Consider the following 12331-nt stretch of genomic DNA (forward strand, 5'->3'; position numbering starts at 1 on the left):
TTTTATTGTAAAAACTTGAAACTACTGTAAATATTCATTGAATATCATGAGCTTGATTTTTTTCTGGGAATATACCAATTGTTTGCTATTATTATTCATACAAAGATCGAACACAAAGAAAAATTCATTCGATCTGGCTAGACTCGGATCAGTGTCTGCTGCCATGCCGGCACCACAGCTATTAACCAAATGATGTATAGACCGAGTAAGCAGGTCCCTAGAGTTTTTTATGTGTTTGTTACTGTAAGTAATTGTCAGTAAGCAATCGTCGTAAAGTCTCCATAGATATGGAGACTTTACCCAATGTCTGTTATCTCTTACAGCCTAAACGCTTCAACCGATTTTAAAATATGAGTTGTCCTCAGAGAAGTATGAACACTGTTAGTTTAACAGGATAATGTTATGTTGTCATTGTTTGTGCTTCTGTTCTTGCGAAGATTCTTTGTTGATGAAAACTGCGTGAATTGTGCCTTATAATATGTTATAAATTCAAAAATTACAAAAGTTGTGCCACGGTTTAGCGCGCGTTGTAGCAAACGTAAACTAATTAATTCAAAAACGTATACAGTTCAATAACGGCAACTGAATGTTGCCGCAGTGAAAAGAAAAACAAATTTTTTGAAGCCTCTTCTGGTGAGATGCTTGAACAGTCATCAAATCAATATAGTTAGCAATATGCTAAACGTCATAAAGTGAAAAAAGATCTGAGCGACCGTATTCAAGACAAAGTACATAAAAACGGTAAAAAATAAATTATGCTAAATGGAAAAGACTAAACAGATAAGCAATAAAAGTATATAATTAAAAATAGTGAGATATTTAAACTTCTCAGCCAGAATTGAGCCAATTGTAGATAATGACTTTAGGACGAAGTCCGACCCCGAGACGTTATTTTTATCAGTTTATTTAAAAATAATTATTTTTTTCAAAATTTTTGAAAATTATTACTAAAGTAAGAGTTAAATTTCATAAGTATAACATTATATAATATTATGCTCTCGGACTCACGTATCGAGATCATAAATAGAAATAAAAGAAAAACGAAAAAAACATGGTATATACTTAAAAGATTTCACGCAAACATTGTTATCAATCACAAGGAAACTTTATTGCCTGGGAAAGGCTTTCGTCAAAGCGCACTCGAGATCCGCTATGAGGTCTTGTGGGTCTTCTAGGCCGACCGACAGTGTGATGAGATTCTCAGTGACTCCCATCGATTCTTTTAAAAAGGGGTCAAGTAATCCGTGGGACATCATATATCTGAAAATTAAAAAGGAAATTAAAAAAACCTTTACTATTGCATATTTACTAAAATAAAACTACATGAGGTTTATGTAGTTGGCGCCAAAATCTAAAATGTTGATTCAGAAATTGAACAACATTTGTCCTACGACACAGAACCCTGGAGAACCCAAATTTTGCTTGAGGGGAGAAATTCTTTTGCTAGAAAAATATTTTTTTGGAAGGAAGTCTAATAATTAGTCACCTCGTAAATCATACTACATCGAAGCTGGCAATACTGTATAACGCAGACAATGTGATATAAATACAGTTGTTACAAGTAAATAATAGTTACACAGACTCTACCAGGGTATAGCAAATTGTACTTAAATCTAGTTCGTATTATATGAACTTGTAGTATTACTTTCCGACATAGAAATGTAATGTTTGAATCAGGTACCAAATACAAATATAGGCTACATCGAGATAATTTTGTTAGAGATCACTATTCTGCATGAATTCAGAGTCTGAATAATGTTTTTTTTACAACACAAGTCTTTATTTAAATATTTCTAAAATCGGCTATAAGTATGTTACTAATTACTTATATATTTATAATAAGCTCCTTTATATTTTTTGTATGTATGTTACGCAATAACTCATTTGTGAATCGATTTCGGTGATTCTTTTTTCGTTAGAAAGATGGTACCCCAGTAGTGGTCCCATTTAAATTTGAGGTCGGTTTTTTTAGTACTAATAATATAATCTCAGTACAGACTGAGATTATATTTTAAAGCTATTAACGAATTTCCACATTTGGGAACATCATATATAACCTGTACAGAAAGTTATGCATTTATACTCAAGGTTACACATTGATACAGAAGGCAAACAGCTGTGCCGCTCGCAGAAACAATTGATTGACCAAATGGCCGCTGCACAAAGGAACAAGTATGCCAAATAGCGATATCGGTGACATTATTGTTACTCACGGTAAGCCAATTAAACTCTTGTATCCACCCAGACTCTCGGCCAGTGTAAAAATCTTGACTGTTGATAGAATAATATTTGTCTCATGGCGACCTCCAAAGTGTCTGAAGCTAATTATTCCAGAGTGACCTTTTGCTTGATGGTGGAAGAGCTCATATTGAGGATGTGATCTGAGACCTGGTAGTTTTTAAAATTAAAAACATAAAACAAATAAAAATAACGAGTTCTTAGGTGTTCGCAATTGGTACATATAGGAAATGACACTATTTTTCCGGATTTAAATCACGTATATTGGTTTTTTTCAAACAAACCGACGTTTCGGGCCCTTTACAGGTCCCATGGCCATGATCATCAACCGTGACCATGCCTCCGTGCCTCCGTGGTCGAACGGTTACCATGCCAGACTGCCACGCAAGAGGTCCCTGGTTCGATTCCTGGTCCGGGAGAAACATTTGTATGGCCTACATTTATTTTTCTCGTGAGTTTGGGTGTAATTTGTGGTTGTCTATGTTTATGTCCATGGCACCCGCGATACAGGGTTTCCCTAGTGTGGGGTTATGTTGAGTGTGTGCGTTATTATTAATATAGACAACCACAAATCACACCCGTAACCGTTCGGCCACTGATGCAGTTGAACTATACGACTATGTATTAAATACATCATTATCCTATTTAAAACCACTGTCTCTATAGATATTAAATACGTAGTACCTGGGTGCAACACTCTAGCTATCCGTTGATGTCTCTCTAGATACTTTGCTACTTCTATCGAGTTCCTTTGGTGTTGTTCTAACCGAATCGATAGTGTTTTTAAGCTTCTACTCACTAAGTAACAGTCATATGGCGATGGTATTATTCCAGTGCCTGTTAATAAATATAGATAAATTAAATTCTAAATTGAATTGAAATCCTCAAATCTGAGAGCTTTCAAGAGGTTTATAAAGATCGTAGTAGAATTCAAAGAACCATCGTGACTTTTCCAGGTTGACAAATAGTGCAAACTGTTATTATTTAAATCTATACACTAAAATAATGAACTTTAATCACGCTAACCTATCAAAATTATACATTTAATCAATCATGGTTAATTCATTATCATTTCTGCAATCATTGTGCTTAATAGATTCAGATGGACATAATGTCCATGACCGCCTTAAACAAAATCTTGTTTATTTCAATCACTTTTTTTATTATACTTTAAATAACAACAAAGTGAGTAAATAAAGTGAATCGTGCAATCGGCAATTAAACTATATTGTATGATATAAATCGCGTATATTTGTTTCTTCATACAAACCAACGAACGTTTCGGGCTCTTTACATCTGACTGATACACTTAACATCTGAAGATAATTCTGAATTAAAGTTATTAATTATTATAATATAGCGTTAATGTGGTGGTTTAGATTATTAAACATAATTGATAATTAATATCACTTCAGTAAGCCGTGATCATGTGTCCCGTGTACAAACAAATATAAGTAATTTAGATGTGAAAATATAGTTTAATTTCCAATGCGAAAATATAAGAACTGGATCTTACAAGTCTGCGTATAGCGTAGCTTCTTTTCTAAATCACTATCGTTAAGGACCGCTGCTCCCATAATAACATCTGAGTGGCCGTTCATATACTTCGACAAAGAGTACATGGATATGTCTACTCCATAATCAAGCGGGCGTTGAAAGTAGGGGGTGAGATACGTGTTGTCTTGCACTACAATGATTGTCCCTCGGTCATGCGACATTCTTGCAATCTTACTAATATCAAACACTTTCAGCAGAGGGTTAGTCGGAGACTCAAACCAGATCATCTGAAACAGATTGCCACGACTACTATGTTCACATGACTTACGCAAGAAATAAAATCTTCATTTCAAAGTTCAAACCTTAGTGTTTGTCTTGATAGCCCTGTTTAAATTATCACCAAACATAAAATCCACAAATGTAACTTCAAAGACGTTTCTAGAAATATAGTTCCTGAAATTAATGAAAAGTAATTTTGGCTTGCACGGACATATACTTACATTTGTAAGTGATTAACAACAATAGCAAAAAAGAAAACAAAATACGTGAAGTAGCAATGCGCGATAGCGAATGATTTCGACATACGACTCCTAATCCTGTCTTTCGAATGACAAATTAATATAGCCTACTAAAAATCGTATTCGAATGGTCTAAATTATCATTCATAATACTAATTAGTATTATTAATCGATAGGTTCCATAGAGCATGTCTGCCTAGCCCTCTCTGATATATGGTAAATACAGTAAATGTGACGGGGACAGGGATATTTTGATAAGGACATGATAAATGATCTGGTGGAATTACGAGTAGTTCTGACATAATAATTCGACTCGTGTATCCGGCCTAACGTCAGGGGCATTCGATATCGGCAATCATTCGACTCGAGTCGAATTATTGTACTGGGATTCGAATTAAAATAAGCGAATGAATTGCCCATTCAAATGATTCGCGGATCGCTAACATGAAGCAAATGTTTCCAATAATTCTCAAAATCCACTAGGTATCTACTTCTTGTTATCGTATTGTTGGTATATATTCATTGTGATTCAGAAGTCTACGGCTACGCCGACCGCGTTTCTAGTAGTCGCCATTAAAGCCTCAATCGTAAAAGGTGTTAGGGATCGCAGGGCACGGTGTGAGGTGGGCCAAACAATCCAGATTAGAATCATCCCCACCTGAACAAATTGTCCTTACTCCGGCCAATCTGAATTCGAAACCTATTTAGTGACTTCCTGATCGGCCATTGCAATTCATGGCCAGGAAGACTGTCAGAAGACGAGACATAGGTATATGGTACTCTATCGCAGCAAAGGTTGCACTTAGCTATGTTAAACCAACGACTTACTCGAGCAAATGCTTAGTTCCTTCGTAAAGGTCTACGCTGGCAATAAGGTGATCATTACTTGACAGCAACGATAGGATAGCAGTCGCAGCTCCAATGCCTGATGAGAATGTCAATGCGTGCTTGGCTCCTTCTAGTGCCGCCAGACAGGCTTCTAGCATCTCTCTAGTCGGATTTGCTTGTCTGGCGTACGAGTATTTCTAAAAAAAATATAAGTCAAATCGTTCGATGAAGTTATGCCACTTTACCTATTTCTGCCGTCAAGCAGTAATGTGAGCTTAACTACGTTCCCGTTTTGAAGGGTAAGGGTGCTATTGAAATTATAGGCACATGAGTTTTGTCAACTTATGTCTCAGTTACATGGGTGCATTGACAGTGTCACTCATATCTTTGCGATTTAAAGATTTGATGCTTTGAGTGGCGCTGCAATTGCACGATTTGTTCGTCCCGTCACTTAGTAACTTAGAAAACATCTCTTTAAAAAAATGTTAAAAGTCAACCACTTATATCAAACGCTATTCAACAAAAATAACTCTTATCTACTAAGCTAGACAACGATGGGTGGTTTACGATACACACATACACGATGTATGTAGTAATGTTATTGTACAAATGATTTATAAGTTATTTAGACAGTTTTATACAGCATTTAAACGCCTACTACGCTGTTACGATCTCGTTCCGGCTTTATATTCAAAAGTATACCTATCTGATTTCGGTTGCCTACCTTACTAAGTTTTGCAACTAGTTTCGAAACAATTTTTATTATTTTTTGGTAACTGGTTACGGTAAAAGGAAAGTAGATACATATTTTTTAACTCATTCTGGTAAATTACACTGAATTCTTCGATTATGTTAGTACGACCTGGCCACACGTATAGAATGCGACGAGTCTGAAATGTTTTGTATCGAAGTAGAGCAGAAAGCCCGGGGATATTTGAATGGACTTCTACCTCATGCCTGTGTGTGTTATAAAGCTATTTAAATTATAGAGGTCTCGATTTAAAAGTGTCATCTGCAGTAATATATCGAATTTCCGATATATTTCTTTACTTCATGTGTCTTCAAAGCTGTAAACAATACAATACTAAGTACATTACTCGGCTAGACAAAGCGTACTTTTCGGGCTCTTTAATTCCTTGTTTCTCGAAAAGTCTTTTTATTTTAAATGCACCGAGCAAGTCTTTTAACAAATGCCGTAAATGTTTCAGTTTTTTTTTCGTATCGTTGTTACAGCTATACAGCAAACTCTATGTTACAATTAATTGTCTATTTCAAAATTCGGACGTGAGCAAAATTCTCTTACGACAAAAATCGAAGGTATTTCAACATTTATTGCGCATTAATATATTTGCAGCTAAAGCTAAAATATGTTTTTATACCATAATATTTTTTTGGTCGTATTTGCATTCTTCAAATAACATTGCTTTTTGCCTGTTTAAGTTGAAATGAAGTAATTGGAATTCCGATTTTAATATGTTCAGTTACTTTTTGTTACCGCATTCATCTACTGCTCCATAAAATCAGTCTAGTATTATTAAAAGGATGGACGTAGAAGGTAGAGTGAAATACGTTGATTTAAAGAGACATGATTATTGTTCAGTCTCCGGAATATAAGTGACAAAATAACACAATTTAAAATAAAGTGTAAACTTATTTGCTAACCAAGCAATACGCACCACACGTTGCAGTAAAACTATAAATATAGTATATCTATACTACATCAGCTAGGTATACGCATTTATATAACAAAGATTTATAGAGAAGGATATATATCGTTCTACTGAAATAGAACTGCTAAAGGGAATAAAAAATCTTCTTTCGAAACTAGTTAACAAAGTCAGTCACGAAAGCTGCCGAAACGAATATATTCAATATAAGAATTTGTGAAGAATATTGACACATAAGTACTTATATATACAGAGTGTAACCGTTAAGTGTGCCCAGGCGATTATTCCGTAAATATAAGAGATCTCAAAAGTCTTTAAACTGATATCGAAAGTACGTTACCTAATGAATAAGAGGATATTAATATTTTTTTTAAATGTAACTAGAAATCTCGAAAAACTTTTTTAAATGTAACTAGATATGTCCAAAATGTAGACGTTAATATATATACATGTACTATGACATTCGTAGCGAGGCTTTAATATCGAACAAATGTTTTGATTACAAAATTGTGTACTTATTTCAAAATACGAGTAGTAATAATACTATTAACGCACACAATGAACGTAGCCCCGCACAAGGAAAACCGTGTATCGCGGGTGCCATGGACACACATAGACAACCACAAATTACACCCAAACTCACGAGAGAAATAAATGTAGGGCATACAAATATTTCTCCCGGCCTGGGAATCGAACCTGGGACCTTTGCGTGGCAGTCCGGCATGGTAACCGTTTGGCCACTGAGGCAGTTAACATCAATTTAATTTTAGTTTTAATTTAATCAAAAGATCGTTTAATTATTTTATTCTGTAAACTTATTGTTACGTCTTAAAGCAGGTCAACCAACCCCTCTCTACAAAAGTAATGTTAAATGTATGTAAGCGTTTAGATTAAAAATTTTGGATATTTCTAGTTTCATTTAAAAAAAAGTTATTGATGTCGTTTTACTCATTTGGTAACGTAGTTTCGATAACAGTGTAAAGGTTTTTGAATATCTCTTATATTCACGGAAAAATCGCCTGGGCTCTTTTAACTACTGCGCCTTGTCTATCACTTTAGACCTTTTGTCTTAGTGGCGTAGAGTTGGGGATAATATTATATGATCTTCAAAGACATAATTGATCTATTTTAAATGTGACCTTTTTTAAATAAACGAATTTTTTTTTAAATGTTTGAAGTATATATTAACTGTCCGTCTATGTTAGTTGATCTACGGATAAATTATAAATGAACTGGATTCAATGTAACACTATCATTATGTTTAAATTAATATTTGAAAGTAAGAATAATATTTGATCCTCTTTTTCAATAGGTTAGGTTAGTATATGAAAAAGCAGCCAGAGACCAATTTGCTTGCATTTCCGAACATCAGGGTTCAACATCAGAGTTAACATCATTAATCAGAGTTAATTTATACAAATCAAACTTAGCTCAGAACAGATTTTTATCTTCTTTAATTTATTCTATATCTCACAAAAATAGGATCAATCATTAAAAAATATGACGGTTTAGGTTTTTTGCCTCCTGCTTCTGCATATTTAAAATGACTATTTAAATACGTGCCATAGATTGAAGTGAAATCTTAAGTACAATAAGCGATGAGAGTAAAACAATTAACCGTAAATAAAAACAAAAAAGAACGATGTGTAGACATATTGCGTTATTTTAAATACTAAACAGACATTATGATTCCAATGGTCAAAAAGATGTTACACAACGTTTATGACAAATTGTTTAAGCGATGTATACCTATAGCTACACCGGTTACTTTTTTTTGTTGTTTTGGCTTCTGTCCCACTGAGGACAATTCTGCCAGTGTCCGGGTCTATGATATAATGATATAACGGTCAACTTTTTAAAGCATTTCCTAAACAAACTGTACGTCAACGTCAAACTGACACAATTACGAATATCTTCTATGTGAGTATGTGAGTGCATTAAAATGTGTTATTTTAAGTGCATATGAGTTAAGTAGTAAAATTGGAAAATATTTACTGAATATTTCCAATTTCATCTCACCGTGCAATAGACATACACTTACTGGCAACATAATGTCCGCGTTTAAATAAAGTTTAAGTATATACGTAATCACTTTCGACAATTGCATAAATAGATGGAAAAGTCGATATTGTGAAAAAAATATTGATATTGTGAATTTGAGTAGGAGTAGAGTTCCTTGTGAAAGAGTTCTTTATTTTTCTTTTTTTTTATATAAAATCAAGTGACGGGACGAACAAGTCGTCGTTCGTCTAAGGAAGTACTGCCACCTTACCTATTTCCATCGCCAAGCAGTAATGTGATTGTGAGCATTACTGCGTTCCGGTTTTGAAGGACAAGGGTGCTGGTGAAATTACAGGCACATGGGACTTGTCAACTTATGTCTCAGGGTGACGGGCGCAGTGGCAGCACCTGTCAATTTTTTGTGTTTTAGGCACTGGCAGTTGTCATACGCCACGACTTGTTCGTCAAGTCACTTAATATCATAAAAAAAAGATCGAAGATGTCTTGTTTTTTCAAAACAATAGGTATGTTGGATCTTTCACAACAAATATAATAAAATAAATAATTAATAAAACTACGGTCACAAATCCTTTAGTAAGTTTCATCAGTCTCTCAGAATCTACGCAGTTTATGGAAGAAAATCATTTAAAATTTGTAGAAAACACTTACACCTTGCGCAGAAGACGATTTCCATTTAAAATTTATGGTACCGAAAATGGGCGGAACAATAGTGTTATGTTCGCATTTCACAGGCTCTTGGCCGGCATGAATGGCTCTTGTGCTAAAACCGCATTTTTCCCAAAACTTATCAGGCACCTGAATGATTAAACGACTTGGTCATAATTATTTTAGGAAGGGTAATTGGGTATTTTTCAGGTTAATTTTCGTTACTTATTTTCGATGTCAATTTTTATTATTATAAGTATATCGTGAAATATTAAGTAAAATTTCATACACTCGAATATGAAACAAAACTGTATGATAATATTCCAGAACATTTAAATAATAAAAATTGCCCCCGAAATTAGATAGAGACAACGTAACCTGAAAATTACCCAATTACATTTTGTGTAAGCACAGTGTATGTTTTTCGTGAAAAAGTTTACAAGTGCACATTTTCGATGTTGCATGGATGATGATGCTTTCAAAATGTGTACGTTAAAATAAAGTGCAATTTTAAAGATAAAGGGACATGATTTATGGTTACCGTAAGGCCATACTTACGTCAGTACACGAGCATGAAAAGTCTGGATTCAATACCGTTGATGGCGGCGCAGATACAGGAGCTACTGACTTCGACATTATTTTGTTACACCTAACGATATAAACCAGAGAAAGTACAAAAGACAAATACATACAATTTTTTTAAAATAATCGTTCCTTATTAAATAAACTTCGATTTTCTAGCCTTACTATACTCAAGTACGAACTTGTTCTATACATATATCCTGAAAACCGATAATCAATCGTGAGGAAAGTGCAATATACTTCCACACTGGATCAAAGAACTTAAATAATACTGACAACTAACTCATAATGTGTATACATAAACAAAATATGTTTTATTAATTAAGGAGTCACCACATTTATTAACGCGGAACCAGCTTAATGCGATCATGTTTAACCACACTTGTCGCATTAAGCCGAATTCCTATTGACGCGACTGTTCGCGCGCCGTCGAGGCCGTTCGCGAGCTTACAAAGCTTTCTGAGAATAATTATGTTTTGAAAACTAATGCTTCCTCACCCACCCCTGCTTATACATTTTCAACTCCCCTTCCGTGCACTTAATACAAAATATATGATCTTGAGTTTATTTTTTCAAACTTTCAACTTCGATTAAAACTCGAAACATCAAAAGTACTAAAGGCCTACCAATCGGGCTTTTACGCGGCCACTTGGGCGTTGATGCCATCCCTCAAATGTCGACGCGGCTTTTTGGGTGTTGACGCCGCCGCCGATCAGCTGTTGTCGGCTGCATATGGACGCGATCAGAATTTCGTAGGAACCAGATTTCATTGCCTTGAGTAGAGTTGTGCGAACCGATGCGAAACGCACAAAATCTTTTTCACTGTTACGTTCATGGAGATACAAGCTTTTTCTTAGCGGCTTGCGATGACGGAGTGCGATTCTGCTTTAATAAGTTTGATGACTCCCTTAATCTACTAATCAACAAATGTCGTTTGTCATGCGATTAAAATGTGTAAAAATTATATCCATTCCGTGCCAAACGTTTATTTACATTTTCTTAAACAAAATTGTACAAATACAATTATATAGAACAATAACTAGAAGTGCTGAAGCGCTTTGAAATTATCGCTTTAGAAATTTTAATGAACAGTTTACACCATTAATTATTAACCAATAAAAAAACCGATTAAGATATACACTTCCAAAAAATACAAATTCCAGAGTCATAGTCACAGGATAGTAAGGAGAGACTGTGACTTTTTAAATCAATTGCAATTTAGTTAACTAATTATCAAAAGTAAAATATTGTGATCAATCTTGCAACCTGGAGTAGGTTCATCACGTAATTTTGCAAAGATGTTCCCAGCCCGAATTTGGCCAGTGTGGTAGACTATGTCCAAATCTCTCCTCAGAGAAGAGTCGTGATACGAAGACAATATTTTTAATTATACACATACAAAACTTTACTTACTATTTTGTTTTCTTTAGATGGCCAAAGATGATGGTATTGACGTTGTACTTGATTTCAGTAAATGTTGAAACATTTAGTTAAGTGCTAGTTTCAGTTATAGACATCATTACATTATTGTTGCGAAGAAGGAAGACGGAGTGCCAGGAATTATAAAATTTTAAGTAAACAATTAAAAAATGTGTAAGCAATAGGGTCAATTTTCATTTAAATGAAGATATTTTTGTTAAAATATTATTTTAGTGTGTTTTCTTCGTATCGTATACGGTTAATTTTCATTTTATATTTTTTAATAGATACTACCAACATAATATAAGCAAATCTATTGTGTCAATTGTCAAAGATTAAAGTGATTTTTGTCCTCTTTATGGTCAATCTTTTGGTTTGTCACCTCTTTTTTCAGTTCGCCAACTAGAACAATCTATATTTCAAAACATAATTAAATAAGTAATAAAATTGTTTTATATGTATTATTATCTCTGCTATATTTATGCTATATTGTTTATTCATATTTCATTTTCCTCTCCTGATCCATTCTTCTCTCTCTCTCATTGTAGTCCTTAGAGGATGGAAAAAAAATAAAAGAAAGGAGCTGCCCTAACTACAGAATCAACGTGCATATTGTAAGTCAATGGCATAAAACCAAAATTTGAAAGTTACAAATGGCGGATTTCTTTAGTGTTGTATCATTATCTATCGATAAGTCATTATCGACATGCAAATGGCTTGAATGTTGAAACTGTTTTTTTTTTGTTTCTTTGGTTTACTGTAACCAAAGTACGAGTATGCCTAAACAAACACAAGTCTAATAATTTAATCTCGAGTGGTACATTATTATAAATGTCAACACACGTTTTTAAACTTTTTAAATTTTTTTTTCAAGATTACCACTGGTAACTTATTTAGTAAAAGTCACCAAACTGC

General features: G+C 34.1%; 1 protein-coding gene across 1 annotated transcript; it reads right to left on the reverse strand.

Moving 5' to 3' along the window:
• Window positions 1–1053: 1053 nt before the first annotated feature.
• Window positions 1054–11599, reverse strand: LOC113230448 (putative cystathionine gamma-lyase 2). The gene is made up of 9 exons (XM_026464384.1): window positions 11411–11599; window positions 9974–10064; window positions 9419–9565; window positions 5082–5278; window positions 4098–4188; window positions 3755–4022; window positions 2923–3075; window positions 2214–2388; window positions 1054–1260 (listed from the first exon to the last, which is right to left on the reverse strand). Exons 2-9 carry the CDS (start codon window positions 10049–10051, stop codon window positions 1107–1109), a joined length of 1263 nt encoding a protein of 420 aa, XP_026320169.1. The 5' UTR covers window positions 10052–10064; window positions 11411–11599; the 3' UTR covers window positions 1054–1106.
• Window positions 11600–12331: the final 732 nt, after the last annotated feature.

This window comes from Hyposmocoma kahamanoa, unplaced genomic scaffold (genome assembly GCF_003589595.1).
Source record: "Hyposmocoma kahamanoa isolate Upper Pololo Valley unplaced genomic scaffold, ASM358959v1 63, whole genome shotgun sequence".
In the NCBI taxonomy this organism is placed as follows: Eukaryota; Metazoa; Arthropoda; class Insecta; order Lepidoptera; family Cosmopterigidae; genus Hyposmocoma; species Hyposmocoma kahamanoa.

What these genes read in the sequence shown, in the direction of transcription:
- LOC113230448 (XM_026464384.1), bottom strand. Translation starts at nt 10,051, where the DNA reads ATGTCGAAGTCAGTAGCTCCTGTATCTGCGCCGCCATCAACGGTATTG. An exon ending in TTTCATGCTCGTGTACTGAC is followed by an intron (nt 9,566 to 9,973) that starts GTAAGTATGGCC and finishes TTAATCATTCAG; the next exon opens with GTGCCTGATAAGTTTTGGGA. An exon ending in CTATCAAGACAAACACTAAG is followed by an intron (nt 4,023 to 4,097) that starts GTTTGAACTTTG and finishes AATCTGTTTCAG; the next exon opens with ATGATCTGGTTTGAGTCTCC.